This window comes from Heliangelus exortis, chromosome 11, assembly GCF_036169615.1.
Source record: "Heliangelus exortis chromosome 11, bHelExo1.hap1, whole genome shotgun sequence".
NCBI lineage: Eukaryota > Metazoa > Chordata > Aves > Apodiformes > Trochilidae > Heliangelus > Heliangelus exortis.
The window spans coordinates 18,181,489-18,205,461 of NC_092432.1; the positions used below are offsets into that span (position 1 = coordinate 18,181,489).

At 37.2% G+C, this 23,973-nt stretch overlaps 1 protein-coding gene across 4 annotated transcripts in view; it reads left to right on the forward strand.

The window, feature by feature from the left end:
* The window catches only part of MYO1E (myosin IE), a 236,796-nt gene that overhangs the window by 187,236 nt on the left and 25,587 nt on the right, over positions 1 to 23,973 (forward strand). For all 4 annotated transcript variants that reach the window (XM_071755036.1, XM_071755040.1, XM_071755039.1 and 1 more), the window contains 13 exons: positions 4,812 to 4,899; positions 6,447 to 6,536; positions 7,411 to 7,542; positions 8,770 to 8,904; positions 10,017 to 10,149; positions 13,322 to 13,518; positions 14,910 to 14,990; positions 15,478 to 15,564; positions 16,702 to 16,788; positions 17,910 to 18,077; positions 18,802 to 18,887; positions 19,473 to 19,554; positions 20,460 to 20,566. In XM_071755036.1, the coding sequence (XP_071611137.1) occupies positions 4,812 to 4,899; positions 6,447 to 6,536; positions 7,411 to 7,542; positions 8,770 to 8,904; positions 10,017 to 10,149; positions 13,322 to 13,518; positions 14,910 to 14,990; positions 15,478 to 15,564; positions 16,702 to 16,788; positions 17,910 to 18,077; positions 18,802 to 18,887; positions 19,473 to 19,554; positions 20,460 to 20,566 (1,473 nt within the window). The remainder of the gene's footprint in view (positions 1 to 4,811; positions 4,900 to 6,446; positions 6,537 to 7,410; positions 7,543 to 8,769; positions 8,905 to 10,016; positions 10,150 to 13,321; positions 13,519 to 14,909; positions 14,991 to 15,477; positions 15,565 to 16,701; positions 16,789 to 17,909; positions 18,078 to 18,801; positions 18,888 to 19,472; positions 19,555 to 20,459; positions 20,567 to 23,973) is intronic.

The following is a 23,973-nucleotide window of genomic DNA, read 5'->3' on the forward strand; positions in this document are numbered from 1 at the left end:
AACAAATGTTTTATCTCACTTCATGCCTGGTACCAGACCATTTCTGTTGCTAAACTCTATAGTGATTCTCAAAAAATGGAGGTATCTTTCTGTCTGCAGTTCCACAGATGTCTGCTGAACCTAAGCAGTTCTAAATGGAACCTTTGTGTTTCAGTGAACCATAGTTTTTGCCATAAAAAACTGTGTGGTAAATGCATGATAATGATATGGTTGTTATGAGGTGCCTGTTTGCTTCTCCACCTCACAACTAGTCTGAATTTAGAGTGACTTCTCTGGAGGTCCCTGGTGGAACATAAGGAACAGAGCAAGCTAGAACAGAAACAAACCCAGAAGAAGAAGAAGCAGAACCCAGAAGCTAGAAGAAACAACCCCAGGTTCTTCCTTCTTTTCCCCCCTCAAGGCAGCAAATTTCCCTCTTACAGAAAGGTTTGCAAAGAGAGAAGTTAAGAAATAAAGTGTAGACTGGATTGATACACAGTCAGATCAAAAAGCCTGGGTCTGCCTTTTGATGCACGTGGGGTCTCAGGAGCAGAGACCCAAGGATGTGGGGAAATACATTGGTGCAGACCTGTGTCTTCCTACAGCATGGGGCTGGGCACATGCTGGACCTGGGAGGGGACATACATTCCTGGAGACTAGGTATAGATTTCTGGGCAGGTGAAGGGAAGGTCTCTGAGGTGTACTGCTGTAGGCAGGACCCTGTATGTGTGTGTATCATACATACATCCTCTTGCCAGGACACTTTATTCTAGAGTTTCAACCAATTGTATTCAACCAATGTTTAAATGTGTTCAACCAATACATTTAAACACTGATAGAAGCAGCTCATCCCCATCAGAAAGTCAGTGAATGAACTAGGAAAGCAGATCTGAAAGAAAATACAGTTCTCTGAAAGGCTGACGAGGTAGCAAGCAAAAAAAAAAAAAAAAAAAAAAGTTTTCATGTGATAATACTAATTTCAAAAAGAAATACTGTTAAAAAACAACCTTTCCAGGGCCAGGGAAGCCTGTTCATTACTAGAGTAATTGCAGTATGCATACATATGCATTAAGAAAATTAGATGTGCTCATGTCTAATTATGGCTGAGGAGCCATAAGCAGTTTGGAGTGGCTGTCACAGTGTCAGCAGTGAGGTTATTCATGGGCTGGACTGTGGCTGGGCTGATGCAGGTGCAGAGTGTGTGCTCAGGTGGGATGGGGGAGCAGCACCCACAGTCATCTCCCTACATTTTGTATACACTGAGCAGAATGACAGAAGAAGTCTGCTCTGTGAGTAACGTGGTTACACTGGAGCTTGATTTCTCATTAAGTTTGTGTTTTCCTGTATTTAATTGAAGCCTCTCTTGAGCCAAGCTCGTAGATGTCTGCTGCAGCAGACTGTTTGCATTTCTTCCGTGCTTGAAACCACAGCCCTTCCAATCAACAAGGAGTTGTCCAATAAAAAAAATTTAATTACAAAGGATTGTTTGTTGTGGCTTTGAATTCCTTCTGGACTATTATTGTCCTTTAATTAAGAGAGTGGAGGTTATGATTAGTATTTTTCTATTCTGTAGCAATAAATAAGTTTCTTCAGAGTCTTCTCAAGGTTTTACCTTTCTATATAGTTGAGAACTTTATTTTCAGTTCCTTTCTGTGATCTCAGCCAGGAGATGTTGCAGTTACTTTAAAACCATTTCTCAAACCTTGTTTGTAATTTTAGGTTACATTTTACATCTCTGTGGCAATGTTTAAGTACAGTAAAGCTTTGTATGATGACTTGAAAGACAAGAAGCTTTAAATACTACAAATACATGTTAATGGAAAGATCATTTCTCACCCCAACTGACTTGGTTTTAGTGAACACGTCTGAAGTCTATTAAGTTCAAAATTTGAGATTTCTAGTCAGCTTCTGTATCTCAAGCTTTCCAGAAGACTCCAATGACTGTTCTAAAATGTCTGTATAGAGCCTACCTGGATAAATGGTTGGATTTTAATGAGGAAGTGGTGGAAACATAAGTCTAACAACACAGTAAGAGAAGTTAGGTGAAAGCTTTGATTCAGAAGGGAAAAATATTCCCCTGAAGTTATGCTACAGAGGTTTCTGTGAACATAATTATAAAAAGTAAATTTTCTACGTAAACAAACTAAAAAGTTTAGCCAAACAAATCAAGGTATTTTATATACTCAGTGTTCTTTACTGGTAGATCCAAGACTTATTTATAAATATTTGTTATTTAAATTTCTACATTGTCCTGGGAATGTAGATAGGTATTGTACTACTCTACAGCCAGGGTTACTGTATTAAATGGTAGTCAGAAAATTAACTGTAGAGAGAAGGATGAGGCTCTGTACTGAATATTCCTTCTCTAAGCCCTGATTATATTTCCTCTGAGAAGGAAGGAGCAAAAAATTTTCCCTCTGCATTTGTAATCCTACTTTGATTTCAGCTAAGTGCTCACTTTGCAGAACAAAATGTCACTTTTCTGAAGTAGCAAATGATTGCAGAAAAAACAGTGTCTTTCAAAGCATTATCTTTTTTGGGAGTGATTGAGACTATGTGGTGTTTTTATTCTTAGTAACAAACATCTCTGAGAAAATTGTTGCTATTGCAGTCCATTTACTTTAAAGCATTACTATAATTTTTTTCAGCCTTTAAAAACCTCTGTACTTCCAGCATACTTACTAGTACCAAGCTAGAAAATTACTCTTACATGTTCTTAAAATAGTTTTAATAGCAGCAGAGCAGTAAGATATGTAGAAAAGCTTCTGTATGATATTAATGTGGCAGGAATGCCACAATTTCCCTGTTGCAATTGAGCTCTACTGGGGGCAAGGTACCATTCCATCACGTAAAGATACTTTGGTTCACAAACAATGCATCATCCTGTGTCATTCTAGTTTTCTTGGAGCACTTCACTGGTTTCTGATCAATAAAAGCATAAAACTGAAAAATAAAAGTGTATGCATCCATAAATCTAAAGCAGACTGAAAGGCAGGCTTACTGCCTAGTTCATTTAATATAGAGGACCACTAATATAGAAACAGACTTAACAGTAAAATGGAACCATATTCCTCCATGTCCATTTCTGTGGCAGACATGGTGGAGTAAGAAATATAGGCCACTCTTCAATTTTTACAGAAGGAGGAGAAAGATAATTTATGCATCCAAGAAAATCTTATAGAAATCTATTACCTCTTTATTGCATGATAAATAGTACTTGATCAAATCCATTCATTGTTTGGCCCCAGGTTCTCTTCTGTATTCAGTTGAAAACAGAATATGATTCAGTTTGGATTGGTTTGTCTGTCTTGTTTAACAACATGATGAACAATTTACCTGTGAGAAAATTTGAAGAAATGTTATTTTAATTATCAAACCACTGCTGATTTGAACTTCTGAATATGCTTTATCATCCAGTGAGCTCTGTTCCTGTAAATGTAGTAGGTACCAACAACTCAGGCTTTCTTCTTGTTGCTTAGGAAAAGATGACTCAGAATAACAAAAATCATGGTCTGAACTTCACAAATGAGATTATCAAGAAGTACTTTTCCACCTTTTCAAGTTTCCTGCTTCATCTGTAAAATTGCAGTAGGAGAAAACCATGAAGCTTTTCTGGGGAAATAAAAGAAAAGAAAAAAAAAAAAAAAAAGACTTTCAGTATTTCTGTACTGCTGGGAATCTTTAAAGACGTAAAATGATATTTGCAGCTCAGCAGCCTGGGGAGCTTTTTCAGAATAAAACCTTTGGAAATGTCTCCATTAGTCATGCTGATAAGCAGCTATGAGTTGACATTCTCAGCAAGTCCTTTTCCTGTGCAGGACATGCTGATGTTTCTCTGGCAAAATTTTTGCAGGAAGAGACGTGCATTTGATCCATGTCCAGAAACAAGCAGGCACAGGATAGAATAATCAACAACATTCACTGGAAGTATTCAGGAGCTTAAAGATAGCACAGATTTTCCCTCCAGAAAAATAATGTTTCAGATATCTTTATAACATTGAACCAGCATCCGTGTGTTGTGTTTTGTATTTGTGTAGTTCAGGTCAGGGCAAATTCATTGAGGCTGAAGCTGGTTTGCTCCAAGATTTATGTAAGTCTGGAGGAATTCTGTTGAGATGAAGTTAGCTTTAAGGCATGACATAAAGGATGAGGTTGGATTGTTTGGCATACCAGTCTTCTTTCTCTCTTGGAAAGAAGGCAAATCTACTGATGTAAACATTATTTAGCATTGAAGTGGAATATTATAATGGAAGGAAGGAATTGTGAAAGCAAATACAGAAGATTAAGACTGCTTTCTTGTGCCCTGTGTCAAGAGACATAGGAACAGGAAGGTGGTTCTTCTATCATTCAGGATGTGATTAATAATGTCTCATTATTTTATTCAGGAACACCTAAAACAAAAGACTCCTGAAGTGAAGTAGGTATCTGGTGTGGTATTTAGAGCTCGGAATTTCAAATAAGTTTTTGTGTTGAGAATTGAAATCCCACTAAATACACATGGGAATCTTAACACTCTCTCCTTTGAGCAGCTTGTTACAAGTGTATTTATTTCTCACTTTAGTTTTCTGACTTTGAAGTCCCATAGGTATTCTGGTGTCCAAGCAAGATGACATCTTCAGTGTTATTTATTCACAAACATACCCAAGTACTCTGCTACAATACTGTGGCACAGTCTGTATGTTACCAGCTTACCTGATGTAACTAGGGTGTATGTTTATTATTATTCATTGTTAACGTCCCTAGTCTTGGTTGAATGAGATAAACCTCCAATTGCTCCATTTTAGATTTACTTGAAAACTAACAAGTACATTTTTGTGTTTCCTCATTTGTAGTGGGGAAAGTGGTGCTGGAAAGACTGTAGCTGCTAAATATATCATGAGTTATATCTCCAAAATTTCAGGAGGTGGCCCTAAAGTACAGGTGAGTTGATGCACAGTAATGCTGAAGCATAAATATGTTACAGATTTACCTCAGAGGCTGAAGGGCAGGAGTCTGTCTTGGCAGTTTCTGGCAGCCAAGAGGCTGCAAAGGAGCTTGTGGGTGAGCAGTAAGAAGTACATACAAGCCCTCAGCAGCAGAGAGACAACTGAAGTGAACAGTGAACTGCTTGCTTGCAGACAGCTGGGCTGCCTGTGTGATGGGAGCCATGGAGGGAAACCTGCAGACCCAGAATAATCTCTGCTAAAAGTCTTGTAGTGCTCACGCTGAGTTATAGCTACAAGTATTTTTTTTTTTTTTTTTTTAGCTAAGGGGTACTTCAGTTCTTAATCAGATTAAGAACAACAACCAATTTCCTTTTAGTAGGTTTGTGGTTTTATTCCCTTCTGTCTTGGCATTCTATTGAAAACTGAATTGGATTTTCATGTTATTATTACTTCCATAAATCTCTGATTTGCCTGCATATGTCAGAGAGACAACAGCAGGAACATGATCTGGTTTTATCAGGTTATACATTCAAAATTAGAGTATCTGGAAGCTAGCTGAAACAACTAATAGTTGCTTTTGCTAATAACTGTACTATTGTTAACTGCATTTATCTATCAAAACCAATTAACTAAAGCTAATTGAATCATTTAGCTGTAAAAATTCCCTTAAGCACATTAAAGTGTTATTCACTGACTGACAGGCAGTGGTAGGGAGATAGTAGCTGCTTTTACTAGTCCACCCCTTTTGGGTGCTTACTGTTATTTTTTGCTTCATTGCAGTCTCTGATGTTAAGAATGTTCTTTCTGCTTAGTTCTGAACAGCAGTGATACTGAGAACACTGCAGAGAATAATTCAATAACCAAGAAAGAAATTCAGAGAAAATATGCATTGTGGGTTTTTTTGAATAAATATAATCGTACTTCATAAGCAAGTATTTTCTTCCATCTTTTTGTACAAAACTAAGAAATATTTTTAGTGATGGCAGAGTGACACTTGATGCAGTTGGTGTCTCAACCACCCAGCATGCAATAGGCTTGTTCCAAAGTTAGTATCTTGGCCATACTTTCCAACTCCAGGGGTCAGATAAAGGGACAACAGTAACTCATTTTATTGCTTTCTAGGGCAGTTAGGTAGCAGCAGCATGCAGATTCCTGAATTTCATGCTGCTCTGACTTCTTTGGTTGTGGTTCTAGACCCCAAAAAAGGTTTAAATGTTCGTGTAAGAATGACATTGTTTAAAATGAAGATGAAGGAAGAAAACATCAGTTTATTGGTTATTTTGCTTGGCAGAACAGTGAACAGAAGGACCAGTTTTTAGCTCTAGGCATTTTGTTCAGTTTCTTAAAAAAATAGGAACTAGAAGCTCTGAAAAATACCATCATTAGATTCTTTTCCCTATCTGAGCCAAGAGGATTTCTTACAGATGCAGTGTTTCTTGCTTGTTTAGTATATAATTTAAATGTCACGGTGTTCTAGAAAATCTGTAAGAACTGAAAGTTCTATTTCTGAATCTCTGTTTCTCCTGTTTTCTAAAATTTTAGCATGTTAAAGATATTATTCTACAATCCAACCCTTTACTGGAGGCCTTTGGGAATGCAAAAACTGTACGGAATAACAACTCCAGCAGATTTGTAAGTCCTTCTACCCTAGAGATTATTCTTCCAGCTTCTATTCAGGAGTGGAATATAAACTGATTACAATTTATTCTTTATAGGTTGCACGTTTGTTTCTCTTACAGTATGCATTGCTTACATTTATTTATAAAATGTTCAGTCTGCAAGCAAAGGACTTCTCAGCCAACAAACTGGCCAGTTTTCCAGATCAGTAAAATATATGCAATAATATTCTAAAAAAAGATATGACTGATAGCTTTTTAAGGATGGTTTAATCTATTTCTTAGAGTTATTTGATGAGAAATGCCTTTACTAATATGTAGAGAAAATAGGAATTATTATCAGTCTGTCATTGTAACGTATGCAAGATAGTATTGTGAAATGGCTCTTGGGTAGACAATGTACTATAGGTTCTGTTTTTTAAATTTACACATAGGCTTTACAAATTTAAGCTTTGTTCCTCAGCCAATGTGTGTGTTAATGCAATTAATGCCCCATGAAATAAAAAGATAATTTTTATCTTCACCTTCCTTCTAAACAGAATACTATGTTTGCTATTTGCTCATATAGCTGTTAATTTTACTTCCCATATAGGTGAACCTTATGGTTTTCTTTATGCTATGGAAGAGTCTCAGCAGTGAAAGGAAGCCACTGCTTTCTCTCTACAATTTGCATTAACACATAACATATTATCCTGAGTCTACCACTGTGTGAACATAGAAAGAAAGAAATGCAGTAGTTCAAGAATCTAAGCTTTGGGTATAACTTGGGGAAGCTGTGTCACGACATCCAAAGTTGAATATCCTGATAACCTTCCCTGAGATATGGCACAAGTGCATGACTTCACATCTGTATTTACTAATCACTCAACAGCTTTAATTATTTGTTGTAGGGGAAATACTTTGAAATCCAGTTCAGTCCAGGTGGAGAACCAGATGGAGGGAAAATCTCCAACTTCCTACTGGAAAAATCTCGAGTTGTTATGAGGAATCCTGGAGAGAGGAGTTTTCACATTTTTTATCAGGTCAGAAGTGTGTAGGTCCTTTCTGAGTTCCTCAAAATAACCAGGACCAGCTTTTTCTTTTCATTGCAAATGCATTCTCAACACAGTGAGATTACTGAGCATGTAGTCTGGATATCAGTGAGAACCCTGACAGCATGTTAAGACACCATCTAAAGCAGACCTACCTAGCTGCTGTCTGGCTCCAGAGCAAAAGTATTTCAGCATTTCAAAGGCCTTGCCTGGAAATGCACTGTGAAGTCCCAAATGGAAAAATCCAGTAGAATATAAAAGAAAATGAAAAACTTTTCCAGCAGAATTATTTTTAAACTGGGCCATATAATAATACGTTTTGTTCTGGAATTCCATGGCACAGCTGTAAAATAGGTTTGTTTTCCGGTTAAGTTTTCTAGGACATTTAGGTTAATATCTCTTTGTGGCATCCTCCAAGCGAATATTCTCACTCCTTCAGTGTTTCACAAGGCTGTGCATTCTCCTCTTCTGAGGTATATGAACAGTTTGCACTGTAGTGCATATTTTTCTCTGTGGCTTGGAGAGGCTTTTTGCCACAGGAGTTAAAAGAGGATGGGGTTTTGACTCTTCTTTTGTCTGAGGTTAGTTCATTCCTTCTTAGTTGAGCCATGTCTGTGCACAGTGGTCTGTACATAGGTCTGAGAGGTCTCTCCAGGCATCACAGAGAGTAGAGGAACCTTTTCACTTTGCTGTTATTTATTCTTGCCCCTGTTAGCCTAAATTTTGCAAAGGGATGTGACTTGAGCCATGTTTCAAATCAACATTGTATTGGAGCCCTTAAAAACTTGCTTAACATATGCCACAGTGGTAATAAAGGACACTTGGCCTCACAGTTAGAGTTACAAATAATGCTTTCTTAGTATGTTCTTCCAACCCTGCCTGCCTTTCAGTAGGCATGGACAACATCTTCCTCCTGAAGATTTAGATAATAGATTGCAGAGCCTTATCTTTATGAGGTAAGAACAATGGAAGGCATTGAAGTCAGTCACAGGTTTTGCTTTTTATAAGGTGTGTAAGTTAGAACTAAACCATTCATAGGAGTGGGAATGAGAATTTTGGTCTTCAGGGTTAAAATGAAACACAGTAAGGACACATACCTGGAACACCACTATCCACATCTCTGCCAGTAATGTCAGGTTCAGTCACCTGTTTTTTATCTGCCTCATCTCTGCTGAAGATGCTTGTGTGATGCCTAATTTGGGGATTTTTAATCTGCAGCTAATTGAAGGGGCCTCCTCAGAACAAAAAAGCAGCCTTGGCATTACCAGTATGGACTACTATTACTACCTGAGTCTCTCTGGATCCTACAAAGTCGATGACATTAATGACAAATCAGATTTCCAAGAAACACTGGTGAGTTTTTTACTCTGTGATTTGCAGAGTGGTGGCTGTATATTCATTTCACTGCCCATTAATGATGTAGAAATGAGAAATTAATGTAGATGTAACTTACTTTAATTATATTTAACCCTGAGAAGGAGGTCTCTTACCCTGGAGAGATCCCATGTTGCAGCCTAAGAATCCTGAGAATAGAAAAGGGAGATACTTTTCAAAGAAGGGCAGTGTTTTCTGTTTGTTCTTTTTCAGAAGGGTGCAAATTTAATGAATTTTAATTGCAGTATGAAAAATATGAAAATGCCATTACAGGGAGGAACTTCCATTAGAGGAAAGTATAAAAGATCCCCGAGTTTTAGCTGAATTCTTGGTGTTCACTGATCTTCCATGTCTATTTAAAACAATGCAACTGAAAGGCTGGAGAAGGGGACTCAGAGAGTTGCCAGTTCAGTGTGTGACATCTTGTAGGTCTCTTGTTACTACAAATTTACTTTTTAAAACAAACATATTAACACATCTTACCTATACATGTAGTATATATAAAAGCCTAACAAAATTTGCTACTGTTGCATTCTAGCTAATTTGGTATTTTAGAAAATCAGTCAGTTGAGGAGATGCTCTGTAATTACCATCTGCTCAAGACTCCAAAACCCAGTGTTGTTTTGGATTATTTTCTAGTAAGTTGCTGAAATTTACAGCCTGGGACAGAGAGACTGTGCTGATTTTTAGAGTCACTCAGTACAAATTCACAGTTCTTGTTCTCAGTGACTAAACTGTCTGTGTAGAAAGAAAAAAATGTTGTCTCTAAAGTTCATACTATTCTGCAATGAAGCAAGCAGGTGCTTGTTCTTTAGTAACTTTAATTTTTCCAGAATTTCATTTGCTAACATGTCTTCTAAATGGTGTAGATGCTTCTGTATTTTATTTTAAAAGTATAAAAATGCTGATGCAGGTAGGACATTGGTACTGTTGAAACTTCAGTGCAAGCTGTAACAAAATTTGGTTGCCTTAGGTTTTTGAAATATTTTGAAAACTTCAAATTTGTAACATCAAAATTTCAAAAGGATTTCTATAACAAGAGTCACTGAACAGATTCTTTGACTGATTTTTTTTTTTTTTTTTCTTCCCAGCATGCAATGAGTGTGATTGGGATCTTTGCAGAGGAGCAGGCCTTGGTGCTGCAGATAGTGGCAGGAATACTACATTTGGGAAATATAAGCTTCAAAGAAGTTGGCAACTATGCAGCAGTGGAGAGTGAGGAGTGTAAGTACTTCTGGAAACTGTCACAGGATTAGCAGTGGGCTGAAACCCAGATGGCATAAGGTGAACTGCAGTCTGAGTTCCTTATCCAAACACACTGCATTGTTTCTGACAGTGTGAGGCTGCTAATTTAAATTCTCTTCCAAACACAGCAGTGCTGAGGCCCCTGTTTTTATCTTGTACAATGTCACCATCTAAACCGGAGGGCAGTTTTGCATTTTGAATTTAAGAAATCTTTTTCCAGCATTTGAGTATGAAATAATATAAATTGTGAGAAATGCTTTTAAACAAACTTGAACTCTGCTCCTTTTGGTGCATCAGCACGTGTCTGTAAAAACACCTGTGTATTTTTATGTACACACATATCATGCATACACACATCATACATGTGTACATGTATGTGCCTCCAGAAAAGGTGCCTTCAAAACAAAAATTCAGAATGTAACTTAAATGCAGGATATACACACTAAAGTTATGTTCTGTCTCAGATTTCTCAACCCCTACCTCATTAGGTACCTCTACTGTGTAAGTATTTCTTTATCCACAATGCACTGTCCTGCCATACTTCACCTCATGCTGCTCTACCCTATCAGCTGGGCCCACATCAGCAACGTGTTGAAAGGAATTGTTCTGGTTGGAAAATTTATAATTGGGAAATAAAAATTACCAATTTTTAACCTTAATTTCTTAATTTGAGAGAATATTAAGTGAACCTGAAGCATTTTGAACCTGAAGTATTTTGTGGCATTTTATACATCCAAGGAAAAGTATAGAATTTTTTGTAGGCCTTACTTTTCCAAATGAGCAACTGTACTTCCATTTAAATCACAGCATTAAATCTTCCAATGAAACCAAGGCATTTAATTGCCAGATGAGATAGATACAGAGTGTCTTGCATCAAAAAGTAACAAACTGAAAAGACATGAGTTGAAAACAAATTGGTAAATGTGAATGTAGTTCTGTAATGAGCCATGTACACACACCATATTTCTCTTGCTCACTGGGAAGTAAATACAGAAGTTGTGTATGAATAATATGTAGAAAAATTAGCAGTTAGGATGGATTCAGAACGTACTCATAAACAATACTGCATTTTAAGGAAGACAGAGAAGAAATAGAAATGTGTAATACAATTTCTGCATTATGAAAAGGGAAGTTGTGTTCATTTCTCTTTCTGTTAACCCTCCCTCCAGTTTACCTTTTGTCCTAGCCAACTAAATAGTAAAGCATTTATGGTCTGGATAGACACAAGAAGATAAAACACAATGAAAGACCTCTGATAAGTCATGCTTTGCAGAAGTCTGAAATTGTAAAAAACTTTAAGAATTTAGTCAGTGTTGTTCTTGTTATTATATACCCAACTGCAGGAAAACATTCAAAGGGCATTCTTCAGGACACCAGAGCCTCTAGTTTCTTACTCTGAGACAGATTCAGATCTATACATACCATTCTTGACAGATATGAGACACACAGTAATTTAAAACTTCCAGTGATTATTATCTGTTACAGTGCTTTATTATATAAGAAGCTGGAAAAAAATGTGGGTTTTTTTTTTTCCCTAAATCTTCCATATTGTAAATCATGCCAAATACTATTCCCCTGGATGCAGAAAACAGTTTAGACCATCTATCTTTACACTGGCATTGTATTAAAAATACTGTTTTACACTTTCTGAAAACCAATGAAGTGAACCTAGGCTTTTTCAAGTTTTCTTCATAGACTGTATTTAAAACTATTCCACAGAATGCTATTGATTACCCTTTTGAGGATAATTTTTTTCAATTACATACATATCCTGCTTCATAGTACTATCTACACAATAATTCTATGGTCCCTAAATAGGGAAAGTTATTGGGCAACTTAGGAATGTGAAGTTACATATTGTCATGTCCAGCTCTTCTTCCTTTACAGCAATAAAACTCCAGCACTGTGAAGGGAAGGTTTCTGAGGTGTGCATGGTGGTTTGTACCATTATACTATCTTCATGTATTCTTACAGTAGTGTTGCCTGAATACTTATTCTGGCATCTCTGCAGTATATGTAAGCATATTTCATATGTAATTTCCTACATTCTTTTCCATTTTAAAGCATGTGATTTAGACCTTTTCATGTGCTCTTCAATGTGAGTTCTCAGAGAGTTAGCAGAGATGTTGCCAGTGACAAAGCTTTGGTTAGTTGTGTTAGGTTAATTTTACCCTAGGGTAAAATTAAGAAGCTTGCTAATGTAATATATCAGATCTCAGAAAGCTGGAGGTTAGTTGCAGTTTTAAAAATACTTTGGGATTAATGTACTGAAAGGTTTAATAAAATCGTGCTGTGACATAACAGATGTGTAAAGCACAAGTGGCTGCCTGGTGATTATTTTACATCCTCCTCACACCAGTAAAATAGTTCTGAAAACAATGAAACATGGAGGAAACACTGTTAGAGGATTATATGGCTTAACAGAGGTGCAATACCACCTCCAGGAGCTGCCTCTGGGAGCTGTTTCCATGTGCTTTTCTTCTTTTCTGTTCATTAAGGTGGATGACACCTGCAGCTAACATCTGCACCATGTGCTAAGAGTGCACAGAATGCTAGGCTTGTGCTACAGACTAGACACTTACTGCACAGATGTATTTTTCTGCTTTACTTCTAAAGAAAGGAAAGCAGAATTTGCAAAATATTTCCAGAAAAAAAGGGATTGAGAAACCAAAACCAAATAAATGGCAAGGCAAATTAAAACTTTTTGCAATATCCTATCTTAGAAGAAAGGGAAACAATATTAGGAAGCAGATAACATATTCCATGTTTTTACAAAGAAATGTCAATAGTGTCAATTTTATTTAATGAGCTCTCTGTTTCATTTCCATCTCCAAGAGTGATTTCTTTGAACCACATCGTTCAAAATTATGACCTAAGCCAGCTTACATGTTTGAAGAACTGAAGGTACAGAAATAGCTGACTGTTTTACTGCAGGGTGGTTTATCTTAATTGAAATCCATGTAAATAAAAAGTTGAAAATATCCTTTGAGTTTAGGGAAATATTGAAGACATAAGTTGCTCCTCTTTTTAAGCTGCATGCCCCAATCATTATTGCTGATTGTTATTAGAGATACAGATAATCCTTTTTCCTTCATTATCAGTCCAGTCATAATTTCCAGTCATAAACCAGCAACTCTGATTTTTCTTGCAGTTCTGGCTTTCCCTGCTTTTCTCCTGGGAATTAACCAGGACCGTCTGAAGGAAAAACTGACCAGCAGACAGATGGACAGCAAGTGGGGAGGCAAATCTGAGTCCATTAATGTCACACTAAACGTGGAACAAGCCTGCTACACCAGGGATGCACTGGCCAAGGCCCTTCATTCCCGTGTTTTTGATTACTTGGTGGATGTAAGTTGGATTTGCTTGACTCTATTGAAAGTATCAAAACAACTACAAGTACACTAGGAATGTTCCTTGCAGTACTTTGCATGTCTATTATGTCATTATATATGACATTATATATATATATATATATATGTGTCATTTCTTTCACCCAGTACATTTCTTTGCCTAAGATTTAGTAGTGGCTCAGAGCAGTGCAGTGATCAGTGATCAGAACTCAAATCCAAGGTGCTGATTATATGACAAACACTACACTTCCTTTGAAGCAAACGAGCTGTGCTTGCAGCACTGTATCTGCTCACTCTCCTGCCACAACTGTCCCACGTGATATTCTGACATCTCCTTCTTGTCAGCATCATAGAATAGAATCATAGAATGGGCTGGGTTGGAAGGGACCTCAGAGATCATCAAGTCCAACCCTTGATCCACTCCCACTGCAGTTCCCAGCCCATGGCACTGAGTGCCACATCCAGGCTCTTTTGAAATATCTCCAGGGATGGAGAATCCACCCCTTCCCTGGGCAGCCCATTCCAATGGCTGATCACCCTCTCCAGAAAGAAATTCTTTCTAATGTCCAACCTAAACCTCCCCTGGCACAACTTGAGACCTCTTGTGCCCTCTTGTCTTGCATCCACACTTACTCTGAGTCTTACTTCCTAGTAACACTTGAGCATTTTGAGCTACACTGAGCACATACTGGAGAGTTTTCAGAAGAGCAGAGTTAGTGAGTTATGGTCCCCTGCTCTCTTACCTCACTCTCCCACAAAGAACCCCTCCAGCATCACAGTGTTGGGGCATGTGAACAGCCAGCTGAACTCCATTCTCCATGCTACAATATTCTGTTGTTCAGAATGAGACCCTGGGCTGGATTTGTGAGGGAGAATCCTTACCTTTGGCACAGATGCTGGACAGATGAAGCAGAAGTGGTGACACTGCTTGGGTCTCAGAGGTGTTTCTCATCATGGCTGCCCTGTAATTCCCCACTATGTGCCTGTACCAGCACTGACACTGCAAAGTGGGGAAATTCAGAAATAGGTGAAAAGATTCATGATAAGATCTGCAAAAGGAATCAAATATTAGACTTAAAGCTGTTCTTATTCTGTTGGCTGCTTTTTTGTTTTTTTCAACTGAGGCAGTTAACACCAAAGGGGAAAGATTATTACAAACACCAGATCCAAAGCCTCACGAACCTGGAAGACAGGATAATACACTGTTAATTTCCTAACTGTCAATAATTAAAAAAATGAAAATAAAATACCCTATTACATATATTTGCTTTCTATTCAAATAAGTTCTTTTTAAAGAAACCAATCTTTTCATATAAATATTTAAGAGTATTAATCTCTTTTAAATATATTAGCTACACTTTGTTTTACATTTTGTTTTTGTTTCATTAGTCTATTAATAAAGCTATGGAGAAGGACCATGAAGAGTATAACATTGGTGTCCTTGATATTTATGGCTTTGAAATATTCCAGGTAAGGCAATCCAATACTCTGCATTGGATCTTATCTGAGCTGTGAGAGTTTTTGTTAGTGATATACACACACAAACACACACAAATGCATAACATACATATGTAAATATAAAACATACATATGTATGTATAAATATATAGATAACATTTATAACTCACACATATATATATGTTATGCATATGCATAGAAGGTACAAGATCCAAACCAGAAAAAAAAAAAAAAGTCCTGTGGCCAAAATCCCCAACCCAACTTCCTGGACATTGAGTTCTCACTGGTAATGTCTCACTTAATAAACATGAAGTATTGAAGAAACTTCAAAGAAATTGGGTCATCAAAAGAAAGATCTGAGATTACACAGAATGTCTATAAAGTCAGCAACCCATCCATCATTGGCAGTGTGTCTTTGAAGCTTATTGCCTGTGTAAAAGCTAAGAATTTTTGTATATAAACCACAAGACTAATTTTTTAATTCTTTCCTTTTCTGTAGAAAAATGGTTTTGAACAGTTCTGCATCAACTTCGTTAATGAAAAACTACAGCAGATTTTTATTGAACTGACACTGAAGGCAGAACAGGTAACCAGACATTTAGTATCTCGAGTTAATAACTATTGCTTTTTCAAGTGGTGGAAAAAAAGAGATTTCATCATCTGCTACCAATAAAATTTGCCTTGTTAAGCAAGACAAAGAAAAAAATCTTTGCTGTTGGCTAACACTAAAACTGTAACCCACATCAGCTACAAACGTTTGTTCTCTAACAGAGTCCCTCATACACTGTACTGATGCAGTCATATGACTCTGCCCAGACTTGCTGCAAATTCTGACTCACTGTCAGGAATGGAAAACACAAGCTTGGGTTCAGCCCTGTGCTTTAATTGGACATGACACACAGTTAAATGGGAATACTTTTCTTAGATGTCCTCTACACGCTGGCTTTTTTTTTCTTTTTAAAGTATACGAATGAAGTAGGTTCCTGAAACAAATGCAAAAAACACTTCTGAAAGTATTTGCAGTTCTGTGCTCACAGCCTTGCTGCCAAATCTCACTTCACATGAATATCTGCTTCTGCATGGGAGGGCAGACAGAATGCAGCTGAGACAGAAGCATTGTGCTCAGCATGAGCTCAGGCCTGGCACCGACTTTTGGACAATGTTTTCAAGAAGGCAGATGCACAATTGCCTTTTTATAAAAGTAACTGATCACTGCAGTTGAGCACACAACCTGCTAAGTGTCTAGCAGAACTTGTATATGTATGCAACTGAGTGGGTCAATTTAATAGAATTTTAGTATGAGGATTTTTAGCGTTTCTAAGTGTGTTGTTCCTGTCAGAATCTTCCCTTTTAAAATAGATAGGATTTGGATGGCTTGGGTGCTCTGTCAAGATACTACAAAAGCCACTTTGTTACCATTTCCGAATTGCTTTGGCACTAAACAAATATTCCTGTTCTTCTCAGTAACTGCTCAAGGTCTGTGAATGACAAAACAACATGTGGAGAGAACAGAGGATTCGGATTCATCTCTTAGGCAGTGGAGAGTTAGATTTAACTTATCACTTGGATCCTCTCTCCCACCTCAGTCACACATGTGACAAGTCTTTCTGCATGTGAGCAGTGCAGTGTTGAATGTGGGGTGCCTTGTAAATCTAGTGTTAGTTCCATGGTGCAAAGAAATATTTGCATCTTTCTTTTCTTTTTTTTTTTTTTTACTTAACAGGAAGAATATGTGCAAGAAGGAATCAGATGGACACCAATAGATTACTTTAACAACAAAATAGTGTGTGACCTTATAGAGAACAAAGTGGTAAGTATTCAGAACAGACAGAACAAGATTTTTCACTAAAATATTTGGTCAACTGCATTGCTGTAAAGAATGTTCATAGGAAAAATGCAAATACTGTTGTTCAGTTACTGAGTCATACCAAGCCTATATATAAATCTTACATAACATGCCTTATAAGAGCTCTATGTTATCTAAGATAACAACCAAAAAGAGAACCATAAGATAGCATGATTGATGTCTGACAAAAAAAACCACAATGATCAAAATCAAAATTTTACCCACCTAAATTTATCATTAACTTCATAGCATACTCTACTATACCCAGATGAAGCTCTCTGTGTCCCTGGGAGATGTATTTCAGTCTGGGGAAGCTACAGTGCAAACTTCCTTTGAGGTACTGTCTCAAATTAAGCAGAAACAAGTGAAGAGGAAGTATTGGGAAGTGATGTAGGTAAAATAAATTTTGTGTCTTTGCTCCGCAGAATGTTCTGCAGTTTAAAATTTGTTCTGCTTTGGAGTGACAACAAATGTTGAGTTGTCCTTTAGGACAGAAGTAGGCTGTTCTGCAGCTAGTTCTTTGTCCTCATGTAAGCTAGGTAACTTTAACAGTAGTTTGAGTGCTGTAGTGAGCATCAGATTTTGCCCTCTCTGGTTTTTGCCCTCCTGTTTTCATTGTAACCAGGAAGAGGATAAGATTTCTGTTGGAATCTTAGACATTAAGCTCTAAGTTTGTCAAACTACAGCATTTGAGTTTAAGAAATTACATCAGACATGGGTTAATTTTTTCGTGAAATGAGAAAAAAGACTTCTTTGTGAAGGAACTAAAAATAAAGCAGATTTTGGGTGTTTTGGGGTTTTTGTTCTGTTTTGGTTTTTTTTAACAGCCATCATTGTTTTCCCCATCATTTGCCCCTTGTCACTATGATTACACAAAGTGATGTCTCTTCAAACTATTTCAATGCTTGTATGAGAATAAATCTTTAATTTGAAGTGCACTGACTGGGAGGAATTCTTCCTTCTGTGACTGTGCCCTGGAGTTTTTGCAGTAAAGGTAATCCTCTGCTGCAGGGGAAAAACTAGCATCATATTTCCACCCCCCTCACTTCTTTGGTTGTTTTTCTTATTCTTCCCCAATGCATTAGAATCCCCCAGGGATTATGAGCATTTTAGATGATGTGTGTGCCACAATGCATGCAGTGGGAGAAGGAGCTGACCAAACACTGCTTCAGAAACTCCAGATGCAGATTGGGACTCATGAACATTTCAACAGCTGGAACCAGGGATTTATCATTCACCATTATGCTGGAAAGGTATTGTGGGAAGTCATCTCTGAATTCTGCATAACATAATCCTAAAGAAAGGAAGGGGGAAGCCCTGTAGAGAGCTGTTCTGATGCTGAGCAGCCAGACTCTCTCAGGAGACAGGGGGCTTAGAACAAATACACCCTAACATTGTGTCCCTTTTGTAGGAGAGATGAGTTTGGGCCTTGCTGCTATCAGACATGCTAACTAGAATTTAGTGTAAATGTCATAAATAGCCTTATATTAATTCTAATCTTAATTGTTGGTTACAGCAGCAATAAATACGAAGAATTCAGATATAAAAATGATCCTTAGATGATGATATACCAATAAAACTGGGAATAAAATGTACAGATCTGTCTTCTTTGGGTGTATTTCACAAACTATTAATGATTTCCTGTCGTAATAGTTAATAACAGCAGAAAACCTTTTTATGCAAAAAATTTCTCCAGTAAAATTCAGTATTAAATTAATTTGTGTCAGATTCCATTCACTAGCTCTGTAACAGTCCTTTTCACTGACTTTAAATATAAGGATAAAATTCCTTGATGTTTGTTGTGAAAGAGTTAACTAATAATAGATGCAAGTATTCAGTGATCATTGTAGTCTCTTTTGACTTACACCAGACTAACCTAAAAGTTCAGAATAGCTACTGATGAGGACAGAATTTAAATTTTCTTTAATTATTGGGTTCTCAACTTACCACAAACAATCAATTTCCACCTTGGCCCAGGTATCTTATGATATGGATGGATTCTGCGAGAGAAATCGGGATGTTCTTTTCATGGACTTGATTGAACTCATGCAGAGCAGTGATTTGTACGTAAGCAAAACTTGCTTAAAGCTAGGAATAACATCTTAGTTCAGATGGAGAGGGCCTGACTTCTCTACTGTGCAACCTGTGAACTCTTTTGTGTAAGAGTGGAAACAAAACATCACTGCAGTAGAACAGTATCACTTGAATTCTGTTGACCTTCATTTCCTACCAGTCTGAATAAGTAAGGTACTGCAGTGTCAGAATCAACTGGCCTAGTGGCAGCCATTTGTTTCAGCCTCCAACAAGGCCATCAGTAACTTGGCATTCTCTCAGAACAGGCAGTTTAGCAAAAAAATACTGCTTGATGTGATATGTATTTAAATTATTGCTTACTTTAAGAAGTGCACGTTTCTTGAAGTCTGGTATCCTGTCTCCCAAGGCTCACTAAAATAGCAAGGGGTCTCTGTGAGGAAAGAAGCTCATGGAAAATACTAATCTTAATATAACTTCAATCTTGATATAACTTCAGAGAAGAGAAATAGCTATTTATATTCTGCTCAACTATCAACTTTCACAGCATATTCCTTGACATTCCTGCACTGAATTGTCTTTTGATGCTAACACTATTTTTATTAATTCTTTCCTAGGCCTTTTATAAAGTCTCTGTTTCCTGAAAATCTTCAAGTGGACAAGAAGGGCCGCCCTACCACTGCAGGCAGTAAAATCAAAGTATGTCTTGTTTTGCTGTGTTAGTATCTCTACCTGTGGGGGTGTGTTTGTGTGTGGATACCTAAATATACATTAAAAAAATAGTCTCTGCTGTTTTTTGCTGGATACCTAAATATACATTAAAAAAGTATGTATAAAAAAATAAGTAAGTATAAAAAAATGCTGTTTTTTACTGTCCAGACATTTTTAAAGATAGACATCAGGAGTATCTTGAGTACCAAGTGATGCATTGTTTCAGCTGTTAGAATCATGCTTTGCCCACCAACACTGTTGATTAAATGTTTTGTTCAGCTTCATTCTACAGCAGTGAATCTTCCAAATGAGCAATTGATGGTAGTGATTATAGTACTTGCATGTGCATAATGAATGAGCCCCTTCACTCAACCACTTGATGTCCTACAATTAACTACAGATAATTGGTCTCTTTATAGTGCAGAAATGCAGCAGGGCCTGATCCAAGCCCACTGAACTAAAGGGAAGTCTTTTCTACTGACCATAATGTGCCTTGAATAAGGCAGCAAGTGTTAAAAAGCATCTTTTTTGGAGACCAGTTGTAAATTATGTTTAGACTACACATTTGCAGACTTCAGAAATCAGTATTTTACCAACCTCTTTCCTCTTATTTCACCCTGACACTTAAGCTCACCTGATACATTCCTTGTGACTTTGTATTTTTGTGTAACAGTTTAATAATATTACACAACTAGAGATAATTGTGCCTTCTACTTAGTAATAAATTTTCCATGAGGTGCATATTATGCTAAGACCCTTTGGTCATTCCAGACGAAGACCAAAGTCAACTGGATCCAGTCAACTGAATCATCATCAAACGGTAGATAATTTTTAGAATTCTCTCACAGGATGTTCAGCTCAGATCCTCTTTTTTGTTCCCCTCCATTTTACAGAAACAAGCTAATGACCTTGTTGGCACCCTGATGAAGTGTACACCCCATTACATCCGCTGCATCAAACCCAATGAAACAAAGAAGTCACGAGACTGGGAGGAGAGCAGGTATGTATGATCAGTGTGGGATGAGAGACAGTGCTAAGAGTAAAGAAATCCTCAAAAATGAATAAGATGTAATCATACAGCCTACAAACAGAACTAGATACTCTACAGCCTTCAGAAATTAAATCTGGTGTGAGTTCTCCTATGCTTTGAAGATGAAGTGTGGTCACTGAGTGTGAATCAGCAGTTGGTATATGTAGTTCTTAGCTTTTATTCAGAACAGTTTGGAATAATCAACATTTGTGTAACAGTAACACAATCAGGCTGTTAAAGACTCCGTTTTCCATGTAGGATTTGCATATCAAATACATTAAGTCTAGATTTTCCTTTATGCTTTTAAAACAGCTTCTATTAGGTAGCTAAAAAGCCAGCAGCATGTCTGTGTCTGGTTTTATGTTTCAGATTTACCAAAAAGCCTCTGTAGCCAAGAGTGCAGAAGGTTCCTTTTTACCTCTTGAATTTTAAATCATAAGTTTCACTAGCCAGCTCTTCAAAGAGAAGTCACTAGAATAACATATTGGGTGGTTATGTGGACATTAAATAGATGTCTAAACAATAAGTTGGGTTTCTCACATCTGTTTAAAGGCATCTTTATCTATATGATGGTTTATAGCATCACCCTGTTCTTTGAAAAAAGACTCTTCTTGTTTGCACTGAGGTGGGTGATCAGTACATGTGTACAATATGAGGTCCATATATAGATAATGTTTATTACCATATACTGATTACTTTTTGTATTGGTAGAAGTGCTGATAAAGCAGGTGGTTATTTTTATCACAGTGAAACAACTGATAAAAAGTTTGATAAAAAGCATTCTTGACCATATCAACAATGTGCCAGAATTCACTTCCTGCCATTTGGCATGCAGACCAGCACAATCACAAGCAGATGTAGAGCAGTTACAGAAGCCACAATTGGGACTGCACAGGAAAGTGTCATTTAGGTCTTGAAAGTAAATATAGACCCTCTTTTTTTAGCTTTTCCACCCCTGAAAATCCTACTATGTAGCACATAACTTTGCTGTGACATTAGGGACCAAAGGAGGAAAGTAAGTGATCCTGGGAAAAGTATGTCTAAAACTTTTAACTCTAAGTTGAGGGGCTTTTAAAATCAATCATTTACATATTGGAAAACAGGCCTGTTATTGTGGAAGGTGTTGCTAGGAAACCAGTGAAACAGCCAAACAAAAACCCAGTCCTGAGAAAAGGCCAGCTTTCAGGAAACCGTTTTTTGAGCAAAAATGGGCAAGATTTCTTCTTGTTTTCCCATAATGGGGATGATATTTGGCAAATGCAGCAGCTACTGATAACAAATGAAGTACAAATGATCATATACTATCAAAATCAGACACAAATCCAAGTAGATTTTATAATGATAATCCTTCATCCCTTGAAAAAATCCTAACATTCTCTCCCATTTCAAACTCTGGTTTCCCATCTGTTGTACTAGGAACTCAAAGAGGATACATATGCTGTAGGATATGTGGCAGAAGACAAATCTATGTGCATATGACAACTCAAACTTAGGCTCAGCTTTGTTATTTCATGATTTTACTGTGAGAATATTCTGTGATGAAGGAAATACAAAATATAACTGAGCTTATGGGATATGGTGCTAAATGGTTTAGGGTTTTTTGTTTTCTTCTGCAATCCCATAATGCTGTATCATACATATACTGCCATAGGCAGTGTGATGGCAATAACATATTTAATCTGCTTATTAGTAGTATGTTACTAATGTCACCTGGAAATGGAAAAACCCTTCACAAAGCCTGTCTGTCTGTCTTCACACTTGCAGAAGCCATGTCACTCCAGCTTTGTAGTGCTGCTGAATAATTCCACAATATTTAGCACTGAAACAGAGACCTTGTGTAATATTTAAACCTTGGATAATACCTTAGTTATTCCAAAAATTGGGGTGTTCTTGAAATGTGTTTTTATTCAAGTCCTGGCACAGCCACTTGGAATTGTATTCAAAATTGCTGCATTAGCTGAATTCCTAGACCCTGACCTGCTTGAGGTTGATGCCTGGAGGGAGATTTTCAGTATGCCTTTTCTCAGAAAGAAAAGGAAAACCAGAAAAATGTCTCAAATTCTCTGTTGCTGGACACTAATACTGGCAGGACAGTAAGAAATTGGGAGTAATACTGTTGCTCCAGTGCATTATTCCAGATGTGAACAGGAGGGAAAGCTATAAACAGGAAAATGTACTTTTGTCCACCAGCTTTCTACTGTACCAGAATTCTTGGAGTGGGTACAAAATGTTCCTTATTCCTTGAACACAGCAAGATTAAAATTTTAGTGCAGTATTCTTTAATATAAGCTATAAGAGCAGTATCACTCATCATTTAGTAAAACACCTCTCACAAGTGTTCTTTAAAAAGAAGAAATAACTAAAGGCCTTTAGTCATTCGTAGCATGGGATTTCAAAAGTTTTTTCCCTTTATACTGTGAGTCATGTGAAAAGAATGTCTCAACCAAAAAAAGGAAAAAAAAAAAGTATCAGTGGGCAATGCACTGTATCCTGAAATTTAACATTTCAAAATAACCAGAGAAAAAAACACTGAAATAACCAGGACTTTTTGTGGATTTAAAAAAATACTTTGTAGAATCAGACAAGTAATAAGCAAAACAAAATTAAAATTAAATGGCTCCTGACATGCTTACTGATGAAATGCTGTTCTATATACTGTTTGTTAGACTTGGAGGATTAAAGTCTCAACAGCTCTTACATTTCTGACTGAAAGCTAAAGCTGCTATAATTTGCCTTATAAAACAACAGCAACAAAAGCCCGTGAACAGCACATTTCAGAGTTAAAAACTGACATTGCTTCTTCCAGCCACGTTTCCAATGAGGAATTAAAGGAAATGCAAAGGAAAACTGCAAGAGTCAGACATTGTTAAGGAAGCTAAGTGAAAGTCTGCAAATAAATCTCCAAGCATCAAACAGCAGACTAGCAGGATATATAAGAAGGAACATAAAATAATATACTAGAGCTCCAGTAAGAGCAAAAAATGGCAAAAGGGAGCTTTTTTTCCCTTTTGCTGTTTTTCTGTGTTGAGATTCATGGGCTCATATTTGCTCCCTGTTTAGAACTGAAATGAATGTATTTTGCATGAGGGAGCTATAATGGTGGTGGGTGGGTTAATGATGTTCCAGTTCACTTCTGCAGCAGAGTCCCTCCACAGCCATTAACACTTTATATGAGACTGGTACAGGCTCAGTTTTTGTTTGTAATTAAAGTATGCCAAGAGCAAGCTTATGAGCCATGCTTCAGCCAGTCATGTGCCTACACTCAAATCCTTCTTTTACAACATGGTAAAATCAGGAGGAATGCTGGCTTTTCATGAATATACTGACCTGGCTTTCCTCTTTGTGATTACATGTCTAATTGTCAGTGTGGCAGCTGG